This window comes from Brienomyrus brachyistius, chromosome 1 (genome assembly GCF_023856365.1).
Source record: "Brienomyrus brachyistius isolate T26 chromosome 1, BBRACH_0.4, whole genome shotgun sequence".
Lineage (NCBI taxonomy): Eukaryota > Metazoa > Chordata > Actinopteri > Osteoglossiformes > Mormyridae > Brienomyrus > Brienomyrus brachyistius.
Window position 1 is genome coordinate 51,162,815 of NC_064533.1, and position 19,549 is coordinate 51,182,363.

The following is a 19,549-nucleotide window of genomic DNA, read 5'->3' on the forward strand; positions in this document are numbered from 1 at the left end:
AAAGGTTGTGGGTAAAAGATACAGAAATTTCTGAATTTTTTTCTTATAAGTGTATATGTTACCTTTGACCAGTACGTACAGCCACATTTCGACTCTCTAGGTTATGTTCTTCTCTGAAGGCCACCTGCAGGTTCTGGCTTAATCTTCAAACCTCTGAAAATAAGAACACTTTGTACGCCACTGCTTCACCACAATCACATGTACTTACAATAATATATATATTTTTTTAAGTGAACCTGACAGCAACATTCAACAGTTACAGAGACACTGCTCAGGTTTTTTTCGAGTTTCTCAGCCAAAAACAGGGTACAAGTTTGAAGTGTGATACTTAGTGACGTGATCAGAATCTAACGCAGGCTTGGCCTGTGTGATAGTTTTTGTTTTAGTTACTTTGTCATTTTGGGTTTTTAACTGAACAGTAAGTCACCTCACCTGTTTCACATGTAACCCGGTCATCGCATCTTTCGTTTGGCAGTGATCCAGCACTCGAAAAGTTAGAATTACACATGATGTAAGATGTTCTCCAGCAGAGTAAGGTAAGAATTCAGACTTATTTACATACAAAGATATTCCTAACTGCTCTGAGGTACTAGCTAGTTAACTAAATAACAAAGACAAATTAAAGTTCTTAAGAAGGAAAGCTGGAACACAGGAAAGCTGTTTATAAACACTATAAGAACAGCCACAGATACACGGAATTAGACATCAAGCAGGAATTCCCAGCTTTGGTCGGCGTGGGATGGTGTATAGGCATATCTTTTGTTATTACAGTCAGGTCCATAAATATTGGGACATCGACACAATTCTAATCTTTTTGGCTCTATACACCACCTCAATGGATTTGAAGTGAAACGAACACACACTTGGCCATGGAACAGCTGAGCAGCCAATTGTCCCATTACTTTTGGTCCCTTAAAAAGTGGGTGGCAGATATACAAACGGCTGTAATTCCCACACCGTTCACCTGATTTGTATGTAAATACCCTCAAATTAAAGCTGAAAGTCTGCAGTTAAAGCACATCTTGTTCATTCCATTTCAAATCCATTGAGGTGGTGTATAGAGCCAAAAAGATTAGAATTGTGTCGATGTCCCAATATTTATGGACCTGACTGTATATCAGGAACCCCGATACAGAAACTTTTGCGTGAATTACATGCTGTGTGCTCTCCCTGACGTTCATGTCATCTGATCCATATTATAGGCAGATAACCAATGCAGTTGTAGTATGTGTCAATTGGGATGTACACAGCATTTTTGCTTGTTTAGTGTTTTTCTTTATAATAAGAACAGGAGACACCAATGTTTGAGCCCTTCACAGGTGTGTGTCCTCTGTCAGCCGTCTCTCCCCAAGAGCCAAGCGCTTTGGACACTAACAGAATAACATATAGCTGTGTCTTTTCGGGAAAGATGCTAGAAGTCCATTAAGAAAAACTAAACAATCACGTCACCAATTGTTCAGAGAAGGGCACAGACTGTGGATTCTTCTTGAAATAAATCATGGTCTTAGTTCCTCACTTTTCCTTATGGTTCATTAACACAGGCCGTATTTTTCCAAGTCAGAACAGAATATTAAACTTCATATCCACATCACGGCTGATTAGATTGTCCTCTGTGAAGGCCATGAATGAAACTCTTCAATTCACAGTGACTACTCGCAGGCACACCGAGTTAATCTTGATCTCAGCATTAAGACATCCCCTGAAGCAGGGTTAACTTGGCCTGGGCTGCACCTTGTTGTAGCTCTCTCTACTTATAGGGACAGGGACCAGGGTGGTTCTCATTGGCTGGAGGCTGTGCTCACACCAAGCTCTTTACCTATACTGAGGTCATCCAGGGTTGTGTAAGTGTCTAGCCCCGCCCTAGCTGACACGCCCCCTTGGCTAGCTACCAGCCCGCCCTGCTCCCCCTGGCCATTGTTTGCAGCCAGCTGACTCCCGCCCTCTGCCAGGCTCTTTGTGACTGTATCAACTGAGCTCCCAAGCTGCGGGCAGGATACATGTTTTAGGTGATCAGGGAGGCATGGCACCAGGTGAACTGCCCCTCTAGTGCCAATTCCATTCACACAGGTGTAAAAGTCTTGATTGGCAGGCTGAACTGGTGCCGGGCCCAGTGCTACGCTGTAGCCCAGAGCTGGGAAAGTGAGAAACTCAGTGTGTGCAGTGCCAAGAGGAGGCTGAGCCCAGACAGACATCTTTACCACGGGGCTGCTGGGAGATTCCAACTGGCTGGGGGCAGAGCCTTGTATACAGGGTCCAGGACATAGGCTATACAGAGCAGGTCCCACTGGCTTCTCAAGAAGCCCCTGGCCTCCTAGAAAGCCAGGTCCTTGACTTATAGGTGTGACTTCCCCTTTGGTGTTGCTTGACTGGGCTACAGGACTCCCCATGAAGGTAAGGTCTTCATCCACACTGAGCTGAAGCAGAGCTTCCTCGCTGTACTGGCCAGGTGTGTACCCTTGGAATGAGCTGAATAGGTGGTTGATCTCATCTATTTTGCCATTCTTGAGAGACAGAAGAATATAAAAGCAAAATAACGTTTCCTTCGCATGCTTTCCATTAGCTTTCTAATAGTCAATACTTTACAGTACTGCTCTACGCTTTTATCTAAAATAATTTCACCTGCTACTTGGGATTAAAGCATAAAAGCCTTTCACTCATTTTCACAAAGTTTAAAAATGAGGGACTGAGTATATAATCAATAAAAGACCAGGTTATATGTGGTTGACCGATGTTAGCTATTAAAACAGTTCTCCACGGGTGTCCTGCTAATAAAATAACTAAGTTTACTGAAAAAGGACAGTCAGGTTAAAGAAATCCTGTGGTTTCAGAGAGAAGGTACAAGGCAAACAAGATAAATCAAGTCAATTAAATCAGCATAACGATAATTGAAAAACAGCGAGGGGAAGACAGAGAGCCTTCTCCTCACCTTCAGAAGTGCAGAATCGATGCCCCTGATCCGTGGCTTGGGGATGGGGGGCAGAAGGAAGGCTTTTAACCTGTCGGGGGGTGGGGGGCAGGGTATCAAAGCATGGCTTGAAAGGGAAAATCGACCTGCCTTCATCTCATTTTATCCCGCATGGGTTGAGTTCGTTAGAAGAACAAATCCTCACACGTACACAGGCAGGAAGGAATCATGCTGCAGAGTTGTGTGTGTGGTGGGTGGCCTGGTTAAGGACAGAGAGCGTCAGCTGAGCTGCGAGTGAGATTTACTTATTTCTGCTTTTCGCTTTGATATGGCGTGTTAATGCCCGGAAATATCCCCAGAGGGTCTGCTCACTCCAGACACATGATGGGCTCACCTCTTGCTCTGAGGAATGACTCCGATGCTGATGATGAGCAGAGCCATCATACCAACCCCCGTCACCAGGACCCCCACCAGCTTCTTATCTGGGACAGCTGAGGGGGACAACAGGCACTCAAGTTTTGTATGGGTGGGGGGTGTAAGGGGGTTGTACCTATCCCCAATGCGGGGGGGGGGGTATGTATAAAATGGTCATTACTGCCCCCAATGTGGGAGGGATGTACACAAGGGGGGGCATACCTATGTCAGGTCTGGGCAGGATGTACACAGTGGGGGAGGGGGGTTGTACCTATTGCCAATCTGGGCAGGGTGTACACAATGATGATGGGCCATACCTGTTCCCAATTTGGGAGGGATGTACACAGTGAGGGTGGGGCTCCACTTGCTCCACAGCCTGGCATTGCGAGATTTGCAACGCACCCTCATCACATAACTCCCCACAGGCAGGCCCAGCAGCTCCAGATGAGACTCACGCAGCCCCCCCTTCACCTATGGGTGGGAAGCAGAGGAGGGGGGAACACCAGAAAGCTGGTTAGATAGGTACACCCACACAGACATGAATGAATGGATTACTAGATGGCATAGAACCTTCCAGGTGTCCGGTTCCGACTTGCGGCGGTACTGCAGCTCGTAGACGAGTGTGACCCAGCCCATCTGCACGTCCACAGTCATGGGGTACTGCCAGGATACAGCCACAGCGCAACCCAGCTCCTCCACACAATTTCCCTGCTGGTAAGTGAGGTTCAGCGGGGGGTCTGTCTCCACTGGGGGGTGGGAAACACACCAAGGGAGGCAGAGAGGGAGAGCGGGAGGGAAAGCGATACAGAGGAAATGCCAGAAGTGGAGGGAGAGAAAGACAGAGGAGGAGGTAGAGAAAGGCAGAGAGAGAGAGAGAAAGAGGGGAGGAGGGAGAAAGAGAAACAGACAGAGGAGAAGGCAATGAGAGGCAGAGACAGATGATGGAGGAGAAAGAGACACAGAAGGAGGCAGAGAGAAAGAGAGAGGGAGAGAGAGTTAGATGGTGGGAATGCTGAATGCCTGGGGAACTCTGAGGAATCGTAGCAAATCAATCTATAAACTGTTGGCTTTTCGACTCTAACAGAGATTTAACAAAGTGATACCAAAGTTAGTCACGAAATACAGCTTTAAAGGGCTGAACTAACAACAGCAAGACCTGAAGACATGCAAATCAGCCACCAAAAAATCTCCAACCATCAACACTTCAGAATATACCGAGACACTACTCTCCTCGTATATGGAGATGCGCAAGAAATTTTAAGCATCCAAAACATAACTAACTTATTTTAAACATATAAAACTAAGGACTGAACAGAGACTTTTGTTGTCTCTGTAGCAGATGTGCAGCGTCGCTTTTTCATCAAGCTAAATATTCTTATATTCCCCAAACAGAGCGAGGCTCTCATCTATCTGAAGTCTCAAACTAGCGGTAAGGGAGGGATTCTGTTCTGTACTCTAGTCTGGTAACTAGAAAGGGCTCAGGTTGGATCGTGGTTATTTACCAATGTCTGCAACGTCCAGACAGTACTCCTCGGAGGTCAGACTGCCCCCGTCACCCTGGGCTGTAACGGACATGCAGTAAACCTCCCACACCTGCGTGTGCTGACTGTCAAAGTAGCAACTGTTGGGGCCGCCCGTCACATAGTCCGGGCACTCGCACCGGGGCCCCTTCCTGCGGGACAGGAGAGGACACCGGGGGCTCAGCGGGTCATGAACAGGTTGGAGTCCAGTTACTGGTAGACAAAGAAGAGGAAGGTCTACGAAAAGTGCCAAGAAATAAATAAAGGAGAACAACAGGCCAGCAAAACTCAAAAATAAAATCATACAAAGTAATAGTAAGCGCACAATCACTGCTGAGTCTCAGAGTGATGACACAAGGCTCCTACACTCTAAAAAACGGTTCGTGGGGATTGTAACACAAAGATGTTTCTCAACATAAAACTTTAAGTTTGTTATATCTTCCCATCTTCGTTAGTTAACTTAATTTTACAAGTTGGTCAAAATTAAAAATAAAGAACATTCTGTGAACTTAGTTATATATGTATTTTGAACAAATATTTTGCCCTGGAAGTTGCTGAAGTTTCTGGAAGTGAGTTTCTTCTGCGCAGAAGTTTGAGGTGCTTTTCTACCGCACCAATTACCTTACTTTTCAGGCGGTACTTTCAGTACTTTCAGTACTTTCCCTTTTCCATTGACTTATAATTTCCATACAGAATTTAAAGTAAGAAAAAGCCTGATCTTAATCTAACTGACTAGCGATGTTAGAATTGTTTTAGTATCGCAAATCGTACAGCCTGATAATACTGTAGCGCTGGCGAGATGCGCTGAGGCTGATGGGACATTGTGTATAAGCCATCTCTTTGATAGTATTAATATATGTTATATTTCCCAATTGCCGTATGTGTGTGTTTGCCCATGTCTTACGTAAACCCTGTCTGATCCTCGCATGTCTTTAGCGTTGTATAAATAACCCACTATGTGTGTATTTCACTGTCCAGTGTCAGTGGGCTGTCTTTGGTCTGGGTCTATTGACTTTGTGTGTCAGTTCTGTTAAGAACGCAATAGAAAGACTTCGGTCTTCTCCACAATAGTCACTCAGCGTCCTTGTCTGCTTTTATAAGCGTAGAAAACCAACACTTTGTGGTACTAAAAGTACATTACTTGATATGGTGGGAAATGACTGTAAGATAGAAATAAAATAAAGAAGGAAAAACAGCGAAGTTCAAATAATCAAGACACTATACTCATTAAAATGTTGAAGTGATATAAGTTGCTTTAAGTTAGTTACATTTATAGAAGTAAAGGCAAATCGTTTTGGCTGTACTTAAATATTTAATTTAGTCTAACTTTAAAATACTCATTTAGTTTACTCAATAACTGAAACCAGAAACACTAAAAAGAAAAAACAAAAAATTGTTAACATAATTTTTTAAGTTGAGCAAATGACTTTTTTCTGTGTATGGGTAACCTTTGTCTCGACTTCACCCAGCCAGAGTAACCTTTGTGAGGTCTTAACCCAACCAGAGTAACCTTTGTGAGATGTTCACCCAGCCAGAGTAACCTTTGTGAGGTCTTCACCCAGCCAGAGTAACCTTTGTGAGGTCTTAACCCAACCAGAGTAACCTATGTGAGATGTTCACCCAGCCAGAGTAACCTTTGTGAGGTCTTAACCAAACCAGAGTAACCTTTGTGAGGTCTTAACCCAGCCAGAGTAACCTTTGTCAGGTCTTAACCAAACCAGAGTAACCTTTGTGAGGTCTTAACCCAGCCAGAGTAACCTTTGTCAGGTCTTAACCCAGCCAGAGTAACCTTTGTGAGGTCTTAACCAAACCAGAGTAACCTTTGTGAGGTCTTAACCCAGCCAGAGTAACCTTTGTGAGGTCTTAACCCAGCCAGAGTAACCGTTGTCAGGTCTTAACCCAACCAGAGTAACATATGTGAGATGTTCACCCAGCCAGAGTAACCCTTCACCCCTGCCCCCATTTCCCTTATATGCCTTACCCCACAGTGTAGGTCAAGGTGAAATTGACATTGCCATCGTTCTGTGAAGTGTTGTCAGGGAGATGCCACCAGCAAGTGAAGGTCTCCATGTTGGGTGAGCGGCAGTAATGGATGTGGGGTCTGTTGCGGAGCGAAGACACATCTGTAGAAATGATCAATAAATCATTCATTTAACAGGTCAAATTATCTGACAGTCAATCAACAGCTACCTATCACAGCATTCACCCACGACTAAGTCTGTGTTACTATGCAGAGGACAATAAAAGAATTAATGAAAAGCATGTTAAACGGGGTAGTAATTCTGAAGCCTTGTTTCTCCCGTTACTAATATAAACTATTGTCATAATTCAATAGTGTAAAGCCGTCTCAGATGTTTTACTCTTTAATATTTTACCAAAGACTTTGGGGGGGGGGGGGGGGCACCAAGGGCTGTCAGGTGGTTCCTTCAGTAGCTGGATTATGTATTGCTGGCTAAAAAACAGCCAATCCAGTGCCAGGTTACATTGGAATGACGCTGGAGATGGGCAGGTGACAAGGATAAATTAAACAACTGTTACAAACATCCACAAACAGAGTTGGGTAATTCAGGTCCAGAGAGTAAAAGTCCAGACCGGGATTTTGTTTCAAAGAACCCATTGAGCATAAAAAGTCACAGTCATATAATCATGAGTACTGGTTGAAACAAAATCCCGGTCTGGACTTTTACTCTCTGAACCTGAATTTCCCAACTCTGTAAGCACAACATACAAATCTGTGTTCTTTTTTGCAATAATCTATACAGTACAGGGCTTTGTGGAGATTTGCTGCTAACAGAGACCATGGACATCAGATTTGTTTCAAAGTGCAGCAACATGACTGTCAAGTGTATCAAGGAAATTCCTGTTTCTGATTTGGAGGAAAAGAACAATGCATGCTTTTCTGTCACCTTTTAACTCATAGAATCACAGAAGAACCATCACTGACTAATACAATGTTAAACTCTCCGAAATGTGATGCATATTTATGTGAAACGCTGTTCCGACATGTCTAATGATGCATCTGTATTTAATAAATCTCTGCCTAGCAATGTAAATTAGAGTCAGAGCATTGAAATTCCTTTTATATTAATTGCAAACCTGCAAATTTAATTTTATGTTAATACTTAATTGTTGAACCAATTCTAGTCAGAAATCTGTCAACCGAAGGTCAGCCAATTAATTTAATAATGGTTTGTGGTTGATTTATTAAGTGATGCATTAGGTGTGATTAATGATCTCATGGGTGAGACTTAGAAAACTACAGTGGGTGGGATTTAGCACATGCTGTCAATCACTGCCTGGTTTAGCCCAATGGGAAATGGATTAAAGCCGACATTGATTGACAAGGAGCATGATAATCGCATAAGCTGCAGGTCTGTAAGCCTCATTCCTCCTTTCACTGTCAGTGGAGTCTCTTTACTGGATGTAGATCGGTGACACATTCTAGCAGAATGCATGAAAGGTCCTGGGTTCAGGGTCCACTGTTCAGATCCTGGAGAGACCCGACTCACAACACCTGACCCTTCAGCACCTGGCCAGCTCAAACAGACCTAACGCTTTCACATCCACCTCTGCATCTGCCACTGGATTCAAATCAAGCTTGAATCCTGGGTAGCAATTTGTTTTGTTATGATAATTAAAACTTCCTAAACTTTTCATATTTGCCATATATTTTTTCATATTTTCTCAGCAGGCATTCTGACTGGGATCATAATTGTAATTACTCCTCCTAGCCTGTGGCGGAGCAGAGATCACAGAGCCCACTACATTACTCCATGAAGTTCACTTGGCCTGGCCCATTTAATCACAGGTGGCTCCAATCTCAGGAATAACAAGATAACAAGAGCCAGCTGTGCTGCAGAGAGGAAGGGGAGCAGTGTCTGTGTTGCGTGGAAAGGCATCCAGCAGCCTCGATGCCAGTGATGATTTTAGCCTCTATTGTTAAATAATCTGAACTGAAGAGGGAAAATGAAGCTGCAATTTACCTTTTTTTTGCAAAACAGAATTCTTTCACTGGGCTGCTTCAACCATTTAGGAGGTCGGAAAAAAAATCGGAAAGTTACAAAATCACGAGACTTTCAACAAGTGTGCGCAGATTATGACTCATCACAACAACGAGACTTTTCACAGCGTAGTTAAAAGTCCTGTTTTATCTTTTCTCTATAAAATCCTTCAGATGCGAGCTGGGAGAATAACTAATTGGTGTTGTTGGTGGCTCAGGTCCATTATTATTCATAGTTTAAGCAGATGCTTCTATCCCAGGATAACAGGATCAGTCAGTCCCTTGGGCAACTTGGGGTTGGGACCTTGCTTAGGAACCCAATGGTGACATCACTCTGCTGATAATGGCATTTGAACTGGTGACCTTCTGATCATAGGCACAGAATCCTAGCCCACTCAACCTCAATTCCCCCTCCCAATCTCCAGGTGAGATAATGGTACAAAATTACCTTCATTTGAATTAATATGTAAAGGCGTTGAATAGAAACATGAACAAATAATCAAACAATAAAAAAGCATGGCCTTCTTGGCCTGGTGCCTAAGGACCATCAATCCCAGCTTCTACCCCCAGCCACTCAGTGCCACCAATTCAGTAACAAGCCCTACACAATCAAGCCCTTGTTTCTGGGCCACGACCCCCCGCCGTCTCCACTCCCACCCATTAAGATCCAGTGAAATTTCATTTGAACGCGACCGACATACTTTCCAGAGAGAGCACCAGCACTTCACAAACTACTTCCAACTGAGCCTGTAGCTTCAGATTAGTAATTCTGAGAATGCATGCTATTTTCTTAACAGTGGAGAATTCGTTTCTCGATTTGCCCTTCTGGCTGGAGTAACAGCGCCAGGCCATTTGCTCTTGCTGGGCTATATACCTCACCTTTCTCCTTCTATCATCACTTTTCCCTCCATTTTCCCCACCTTCCCTGGGTACATGGCACTACTTTCCGCCCCTTGGGTCAGCAGTCAGAAACCCCCCTGCAGTTCCCCTTCTAGTCTCACTGCTCCACACGTAAACAGACAAATTTTACTTGCCAACCTCCGGCGCTGATGTCCCTGGCCGCCTCACCATGCCCCTGTGTGGCCTGGGGCAGGAAAAGGATCAGAAGCCACCAGCTCATGCCTTCCCTCAGGGTCCTGGGAACATCAAGGAGAAACGGCGTAAGACAGAGAAGGAGGAAACGAGTGAAGGAGAGGAATTTGTGAGCCTAGATGCATATGCAGCATCGGCTTGTGAGAGAGAGTAGATCAAACAGCCCAGCAGTCATGGGACGAGTCACAGGGCGGGTGCATCACAGGATGGGCACAGTCCCCCTCTCCCCAAATCTTATTAGTCTCGCCTCTTGCATGCAGATCCACCACATTCAGTTCCAGCAGACCTCGCCTGACCCTCCTTACGTCATCCTGGCCTGTTTATGAAAATGCAGCCATGTATGGGTAATGGTGGACTGGCCGGCTCCTGTCTCACACACGCGGGACTGTCGGCCACTTCCCACGGCAAATGGAGCTGTTTACCCCGCAAAACCGGAGAGTGATCACATTCCAGGGCTGCACTGCAGGGCGTGACCCTCTGAAACCAATGACAAAACGGAGGGAACTACACCCAGGAACACACAAAGGTCACACCCCCCGTCACCTGTCACAAAGGTTGTTGTGTTGTGTCAGAAAGAACAATCTGGATCAGTGTAAATTCCAAGGCAGCAAAAAAAAAATTCCATTAGACTACAGCTGTGACCCAGAGATGGGGAGTATAGGGACAAGAACTGCTATGTAACTATAACATAGAAGAAGTGCGGTAATAGAGCCAGGTACTGTGTAAAGGAAGTGAGGTCTTTGGAAGGTAGAAAGCACAGTATAGGAGAGGTAAAGTAGCACACAGATAAGTGTAACATGAAATGGTGAGATGGGAAACTTAAGTGCAGTGTGGAATAACAAGGAATATGTAACGCAGAAGGCTAATCAATTAATAACCCACAACTGTCATCAGCCACACTGACCCAGCTAGTGCTAATTCCGTGATAATAACGTTATAAACATGATGTTATAATAAATAGTTCTTTTTATTGACCCCTTGCTCTTTGTAGAATAAGCTGTCCATGAAGGGCAGGCACTAGTTAGGGCACTCAGGGAGCTGAGGGTTAAGGATTTGCTCAAGGACCCTTAGATGTAGCTGAAGTTGTACTTGACCCGGTGACCTTCTGAGTAGGAGCACACAGGCTTAGCCCACTGAGCCACATGCTGCCCCAAAGTTATAAACATGATTAAGTCCAAGTGTAACTGTGAAAAGGGTCATCGACCTTACACACACACACACACACACACACGCACACACACGCACACACACCCATGTTTGTATTCATTTCCCAATCTCAATAATGACAAGCTTAACCCCTACCCAGCTGTAACCTTAACCATAAGTTACCAAACAAAATTCAAGACTTTTGACATGTTTAGTTTTTTGATTGCAGTGACCGAAAAAATGGTCCCTACAATATCGAAATAAGTTTTATCACATCATGGGGACATTTGGTCAGCAAGCCAGCACATGTGCATGGACACATCGGCATAAATGCGGCAGCTTTAAGTGAGAGGTCCTCAGTTTGGGCACAGCCACACCCCCAGCCAAATTCCCAGTCATGTGACACTTGCTCAAACTGAAAAATAAAGCCAAACAGGCTGACCAGCTAACCAGCTCTATGTGGAGGAACTGGCCTGCCGCATGCCATTCAACCATAAGGCTCAGGCTTCTATCCTCTCCTCTCCTATCCTATTTGGCCATTTTTAATTCGGAGAATTTTGAACAGCCTTTGGTTGTTTGCCTCTCTCCCCCAAAGGCAGCAAAGCATATCGCATTAACACATATAAAAATAATGAGGCTGGCTGTTTGTAAGGACTGATCTTGCAAAAACAGTGGGGTTAACCTTGCCAATCATTCTCGTGACGCACGAGCTTTGACTCACAGGTCCTGTACCTACTGAGCAGCTTACAGTGGACCCTGCCGTGTCTAGCCTGCATGTATGGGGCCCTGGCAATGTGCACTGTGGTGGTTGAAGCAGCCTTTGCTCTAAGGGCACTTGGGTCAACACCTGACAGCTGGAAATTACTCAAGTAAAAATAAAAGCATATGAATGATCTGCAATTCCTTCCATGCTTAATTGCAGCCTCAACACAACCTTAAAACAAAAAACAGAGAAAATCCTGCCTGGCCAGTTAAAGGTATAAGATTGATATAGAAAATAATTTGAAAGAAAGGTAAGGTGTGAAATACAATCTTAAGGCCAGAAGCCTGCTTTTTTAACAGGGATCAAAATGCACACAGTGGTAAAGGTGCGGCTGGGAAGATGGAAAAAGCAGAGTGATGCTGTAGACGAGAGTTCGGCCTTCATTACACTTTAGAAGAAAGGTTCCATATGGGAAGCAGATCTCTGTGCCCGGCAGTCAACTCAAACACAGGACACCCAGAAGGGAGACTCAACCATCACAGACTCATTCAGATTTTTATTTACCAAACAGTTAACGAAAATAGTATACAGACCGATACACCACGGTATAAATCATCCAACTGTTGGTCTATAAGAAAATATCCTAGTTAGATCTGACAGCATATGGTACTGTGATAACCCAGAATGCACCTCTACTCAAGCTGCCAAATGCCAAATAGTATCTGACAGGTGTTATCGACCAGCTGCGTAGCGCTGGCCGCGGCATGTTCTGTCAATGGGATAACTGACGCAAATTCGATAATAGGCTTCAGATTAGATACGAGGAAAGGGCCCATTTGCCCGTTTGAGCTAAGTAAATGGAAATTAGCCATTGCGCATAACCAGGGCATTCCGACACTCTCCGCAGGTGCTGACCATGTATCTCCATTGCCGAGGCTGTTTCTTATAGTTACCATGGTGACAGAGGCACAAATGGTCGGTGTTAAGTGGCAGTACCAGCACATTAGCTGCACGATAGAATCAGCATAGTGATAGAATCTTGTCATCAGAACATGTGACTGCTGTCCAGCTGAGCTAAATTTGTCGAACGAATGTCTTAGGCTATGTGAGAAAATAATGTTTAAATGAATTATCTGGACCGTAAGTGTGCATTTGCTCAAAAAAATAAAACAGAATTTAACATTAAAGTATATACTAATTAACAGTAACACAATAAAAAGTATTAAGAATTTCTTCCGGTCTCCAAAATGTTACTGATATCTTTTTTGATAGCTAGGTGAACACAGCCTCCTGTGATAGAATGGCACCCCATTCTGGGTGGTTCCCTTTCTTGCGCCAGTAGCCTTTAGGATAGGCTTCAGACTCCCCACAACCCTGAATAGGATAAGCGGTTTCAGATATTAGATGGATGGATGGATGGATGGATGGATGGATGGATGGATGGATGGATGGATGGATGGATGGATGGATGAACGCCACCTCAGTTCCCTAACCTCTCCTCAGGGGCATCCCAGCCATTCCATATATTCTTTGAATTTCACCAACAGCTCATTTAATTAATTAACTTGATTTGTCAGTTAACTTCATGAGGTATTGATTTGCAAATGTGCTAATTATGAAGCTCAACAAACAGAAGGTTTTGAAAAGGCTACGCTCACATATCTTGACAGGTCAAAAATCATCCTCTGATGGCCTAAAAATACCAAATGCAAAACAAAACTAGCACAATTGATCCCTAAATGAACCTTTTTTTCCCCAGAAGGAGTGTATATCTATATGGTTAATGTAATAGGTGAAGTACCATTAAATTGAGATAATTGTTCAATGGTGTTGACAACAATCACCTGGTAAGTTACCCAAGTGCTTTATTTAAGAAATGTCCTAATTCCATTTAAATTTTGTGGTATGAGTCTATATCCTGGCACAAAATCTTTTTGTTTGGCAAACTTCACATTCTCCCATAATCCTTTATCACAGTAATAATCTTTTGTGTGACATTTAAAATGTGAGCCAGAGTATTATATCCTTGGGGTGCTGATGAGGGGAAAAGATCCATCCAGCACAAAAAAGGCCAAGAATCATTTGCATTCTTAGGTATTGCATTTCTAGGTGTTGTACCTGCCTCTATTACAAGAGCAAATTTTTCTGGAGGAAATACATTCTTTTTAAAAAAAATGCCAATTATACAAATGCATGTGCGCCACTGAAATCTGACTGAAACTCACAGGAAGCAAGAGAGAAGATGCATAATCTATTTGTTTGAAAGGAACACCACTGACTCTATGCCCCAAAGCATTTATTTAAAGAATGTAGATACACAGAAGTAGCCACTTTTAATGTTGAACCCAAAGGTGTCTTGCATTGTTCTGTCGTCATACACAGATTTGCATGCCAGCACACAAACACATGAGCAACATCTGTAAAGTCAACAGATGCTTCTCATTCACATACACCATTGTGTATAAATAGCTACATTTATATGGGTTTACATAGCAGGAGCATCTCTCCAAAACAACTTAGAGATTAAGTTAAAAATACAATCAACAGATGACATGAGCAGAGTGTGTCAAGTGATCAGGGATGATGTGTTGGTTATCTGCATCTGTCCCCCATGCTCTATGATTAATAGCCTATAAATTGGTGCATTCAGTTTTAACCGCACCCTCTAGTAACCTCATGAAATCTCAACTCCCCTAACCCTGTGAGCAAAGTCCACATCTCCAGACAAGTCTAAGCTTTTCCAGTCCTCAGCCTATCTGGCGTTTTCACTTCGGCTCCTGCCAAAATAATGGTTTTCTCTTTGAATCTCCTCTGAGCGTGTAGTCAGCCTTGCTCCCCTAAAATCACCCTGCTTTTCTCAATTAAACATCCTATCCCCTACTCAGACCCAACTCGCATGACTCCATCCTACATCCCAACCAGAGGGAGCTCAACAGATAACCACTAACTGAATAAAACATTGACCAGCCTTCCTATTTACTCCATGTTATATACAAAGACATTAATTTGGGTTAACATGAGAGCATAAAACACAGCACAATACAAAGAGCATTTAAGGAACAATGCAAGTAAATTCCCTCAGAGCTTTTGCTGTCTAAATCGCAGAATGCAGTAAAATGTAATAAGTTATATCTAAGCATTCACGCAAACAGGCAAAAACAGCAAAAAAAATAATTTGTTGGATGATACCAATTATTTTAAATACCTTTAAAGGGCAAGGGCGCCAAGAACTAGATTGAGAACGATTGGTGTACGATCACATGTGACACTTCAGGGTTATGGAACTAAAAGACTTGGCCACATTCCTGACAGACGGTGGTGTTTTTACAGGGTACCGAAAGTGTCACGCCCAGCCTATCGCACCCTCTTGTTTCTTCTCTAGCGTGGCCCAAACTAGCCATGTCTGTTACTCGCTGTCTTACCTCCTGTTCCTGAACCTAGTGTGAATCACTCCCAACTGCCTCTTGTCCATTCCTTCGTTAGTCTTGTATTTAAGTGCTTGCCAGTTCTGTGTTCCCCAATCTTGGCATTAATGTCAGCCCACTTTGTAATCTGTTCCTTCTTTAGTGTTCTGTGCTCCCGGTTTGGATCCCTCGTGATCCCGTTCGTCTAAGTTAAATAAAACCCCATTGTTTGTTCCTATGCCTTCTCCCAAGTCCTTCGTCCCTCATTGTCTGGAAAGAATGCCAAGACTCCCCAAATGGCCACACAACTACCCCTGGGAGCCTCTGTCTCTCTAGGTATCCGCTTGCATGCTTTCCCATGTGCCCAGTCTCCCACCTCAGCCTGAGACTCCAGTCTTCAAACCTTGGTGGTTTATGAACAACCCACTGATTAACCTGCAAAGTGATAGTGATCTGCAGGAGCTGGAAGAGCAGTAAGACCTCTGGGAGTATCCTGTTGTGCAGATCGCCCCTCCAATATGGACACAGCACACTGGGGGCGCTGCTGCAACTCTGATGACCTGCTTGCACTGCTCCCTCTGGAGCTCCTCATCCCTGAAACAAAGCTCGCTGCCGCTCTGCAAGCCATCTCTAGACACCAAAACCAGAAACAGAAGAAGTGGACTGAACCCAACCCCAAGCCCATCTCATGGGACCCAGTTCAGCCTGTACCCCACCTAGATGAGTCCGGAACTGCTCTTCTTGACCCCCCAGAGCCTGTCTTTGCCGCTGCTGCACGCCCAGAGGTCTAGTCCCAGCTTCGAAGCCTGGAGATGGCCGCTCTGCCCGCATCCCAGGCAGCCACCTAGGAGAGGTCGCTGCCGCACCTGGCCTAGAGAGGGCCATTTCGCCTCAACTACAGGCTCCCAACCCAGAGAGGGCTGCTTTGCCCAGCTTGCCTCCAAGTGACCTGGCTTTGCCCTGCTCACCTCCAGGTGTCCCGTCAGATCCAGCCCTGTCCCCAGATGTTTGGCCGGCACCCGCCTCATCATTTCCTGTCACTACCAGCCCGGATTGGAGTGAACCGGAGGATGCCCATCAGCAGGACTTAGAGTGGGACCCTCTGGGCTTTACCCTGAACCCCGCTCTGTGGGCCTCTGTCTGAGCTGAAGGCTTAGGCCAACCTGGTCCTGGGTCCTGGGGGAACCACTGGTGTTGGTTGAGGACCAGGAGAGGGGCTGGCCAAGTCTCCATCTCCCAGAAAGGAAGACGGGGGCATACCATCTGTGTCTGCCTCCCAGATTTTCCATTCAGGAAATGTTGTCCACCTGGGCAACCCTTCTGCTGAAGCCCAGAGGGGAGAATCCACAGAGCCCTCCTGCTCCTGCCCTGCAGTCCCCATAGCACCCTCCAGCCCCGCTGGCCCTCCAACGCCTTCAGGTCCTGCAGTCCGGATGGGCTCCACCTCACTAGAGCATCCACATCCCAAAGTCGTCACCCAACTCTCCGGATGTCCCCCATTTTCAGTTCATCGCATCTCAGTCCCCGTCCCATTGCCCTGTCCTGCTTTTGTTTTACTCTGGCCTGTGTTCCCTGTGGGAGGTACTGTCAAATCCTTGCCTGCCTCCTCCCTGTCATGGCCATAACAAGATATCTGTTTGTTGTCTGTTACTCGTTTGTCCCTCTGGTCTTGCCTCTCATTCCTAACCTTCATGTGGAAATCACTCCCACCTACCTCTCGTTAGCTCTCTTGTTAGTCCTGTATATACATGCTTCCCAGTTCTGTGTTCCCCAGTCTGGTCATTAATGTCAAACCTTCCCCTTGCCTGTGTCCTTCCTTGTTTCCAGTCCTCCTGTTTTTGGATCCCTCGTGGTCCTGGTTGTTTCCAGACTTTGTACATTTAGTTCAATAAACCCCTTTTGCTTCCTCACAACACCAGCCCTTGAGTCCTTCGTCCTTTATCACAGTGTCTGCAATGGAATTTCCCAGTTAAACTAATCACTGTGCCCACAGTTTTTGTGGTAAAACACAGCTTTAATTTTTGCTGGATCTATTCCATGCAAGCATTCCTGCTAAACCCTTGAGAAGACAAAATTTTCAATTAAATTTTTTACCAGTTCCTGTATATTTAGATATATATCTATATCTACATATTCCCAACCTGCTATGTCTGAAATGTCAAGGTTGCCTGTCCTTAGGTGCATATATTGTATTCTGTATGGTTAACAACAAGACTTTTAATTTTAAACAGGTGCCCCGTTCTTCAATTATAAACAGACCAGCAGTGGAATTACGTTCAATCAGGCGAGTAATTTATACATTACATGTATAAAGTAAGTAGGTTCTTTAATTCGGTTGCAGAATGCTTTTTGGGTCAGCGGTCTGCAGCTGATATTTAATTATTGTTAATTTGTTTGTGTGCATGTAGACTTACAAAACGAAACCACAGTTTGTCCAACAAAATACTTACACTTGTCATATTTTTAAATCTGATTTAGGCGTGAGGCGTGAATTTACTTTCTTTTATATTAAACCTGAAAATTTTGAATAAATCTGGGTCGCAGCCGACCTGACAGCAAGCCCAAGGGTTCCGATAAACCGGGAATTACAGTCTGCCTCTTTAACCCATCAACGACAGCAGTGCACAGTGCTATTAGTTTTTTGTGATGTTGGTTTGGTAGTTGGGCACAGTCCAACTAACATAATCAGTGTTATTATCATTATTATTATTATAGCCTACTATTGCTGTTGTTAACAAAAACCTCGATGACGATGATGATGATGACTATCTTACAGAAATATATAAAAATGAAATATAATTTATAAGAAACTCGTGACAGCAGTTCCAGTTCACACTTTACGATTTTCTCGCAAGGCATATAACGTACTATTATTAATACCCTGAGCAGAAAACGCGAACTTTGAAAACAGCGTTTTGTGAGTGTAAGAAATGACATATCCTACCTTAGCGATGTTTCCAAAACGAAGCGTCGGGTCAAGCTGCTCTCACGTCGCCCTCCTAAATTCAGCGATGTTGCGCTCCACGGTCCCAGACCCTAGAAGAAACACTAAATGCATGTTAGGCAACGGATACAGCTGCCGAGATGTATTCAGGTCTGTAGCTCGTATGATTCTTCGTGTCACGAATCTGTTCGGAGGGGTAAGTGGCTGCGGAGCATCCGCCAGGCGCCTCGAAGCTGTGATCAGGTTATGAATAGTTTAGATTGTGCTTTGGCGCCCCTAAAAGCGATTCGTCTTTATCCATCTGATCGCACGTCATCTCGGTATGGAAATAATTTAAGCGCTCTAGACTGCTGGTCAAGGTTTGAAGGACCGTAACTGCATGAGATGTGCCATAACGCACACATACCTTACAGTAACAACAGCACGTATATCGGCTACACTTTTTAGTAGTACTGTACACATACTTAAATATCTAGTAGTTTATATAGAAAACTGCATAAATCTTAGTTTGTCTATAATCTTAAATAAATCATTTGTGTTTGGTTATGCTCCGCACGACTGAAAAGTCTTACAGGTGGTTTCTAAACATTCAGCAATGATTTTGACCAAGTCTATGAGGGGGACACAACACCTATACATATGCTACATACGATTAATTAGTAGTTTGCATAGGCCTGTTAAACAGATATACAGTACATTTTTAATGGGTATTTGTAATGAGTCGTACAGCCATTTGGTCCGATCGACGTTACGGGGGGGGGTTCTCCTATTAGACAACGAGATCGAATTCAAGCGCAACCCTGACAGCTGACAACTCTATTAGACTTTGTTTATCCCGAAAGTCTCAGCTAAATAAACAGAAATCCACTCCACTGACAATGATCCGTCCCTAATCGCACAAGCCTCTTTAAGAGACTGTAGAAGAAAGATTGTGCATAATGCTGCAGACACCCTAGTTAACCTTGAACAGATGGTAGCGCTAGCAGCGTATCCGCCGAGACGGACTCACAAAGGGGCTTCTGGATGATACAGGTAATAACAATAATAATGATAATAATAATAATAATAATAATAATAATACATTTTATTTGTCTTGCACTTTATATTTTATATCTCAAAGTGCTTCATCTCGGAAAATTTAACGTCTGACTGGAAAGAACTTGGTGAATTACAATGAAATTCAAAGTATAGTTAAGGGGTAGATATGAGTAAATGGTGCAAGTTTGGTACATGTGGGATTTTCCCAGCCAGAGTTATAGGGCGGGGGGGCATTCTGTGGCAAGGTGGCCTGCTATAAGACGCCCACCCAGCTAGAATGTTTTCCTTATGGCCCAGCCCAAAGTAATTTATACAATGAAAATAAGGGACAAATATGAGTATCTAATGCAAGTTTGGTGCATGGAGCATTTTCACAGCCAGAG

The 19,549-nt window shown here is 44.2% G+C and overlaps 1 protein-coding gene across 2 annotated transcripts; it reads right to left on the minus strand.

The window, feature by feature from the left end:
- Positions 1-901: 901 nt before the first annotated feature.
- LOC125705288 (prolactin receptor-like) lies at positions 902-18,371 on the minus strand. Of its 2 annotated transcripts, XM_048971777.1 has the most exons (9): positions 18,129-18,371; positions 9,878-9,975; positions 6,821-6,962; positions 4,822-4,991; positions 3,890-4,065; positions 3,637-3,790; positions 3,300-3,396; positions 2,927-2,996; positions 902-2,501 (listed from the first exon to the last, which is right to left on the minus strand). In XM_048971777.1, exons 2-9 carry the CDS (start codon positions 9,957-9,959, stop codon positions 1,779-1,781), a joined length of 1,614 nt encoding a protein of 537 aa, XP_048827734.1. In that variant the 5' UTR covers positions 9,960-9,975; positions 18,129-18,371; the 3' UTR covers positions 902-1,778. The 2 variants fall into 2 exon arrangements, with proteins under 2 accessions (XP_048827734.1, XP_048827726.1); XM_048971769.1 differs by lacking the exon at positions 18,129-18,371 and having other exon boundaries at positions 9,878-10,018.
- Between the last annotated feature and the right edge of the window lie 1,178 nt (positions 18,372-19,549).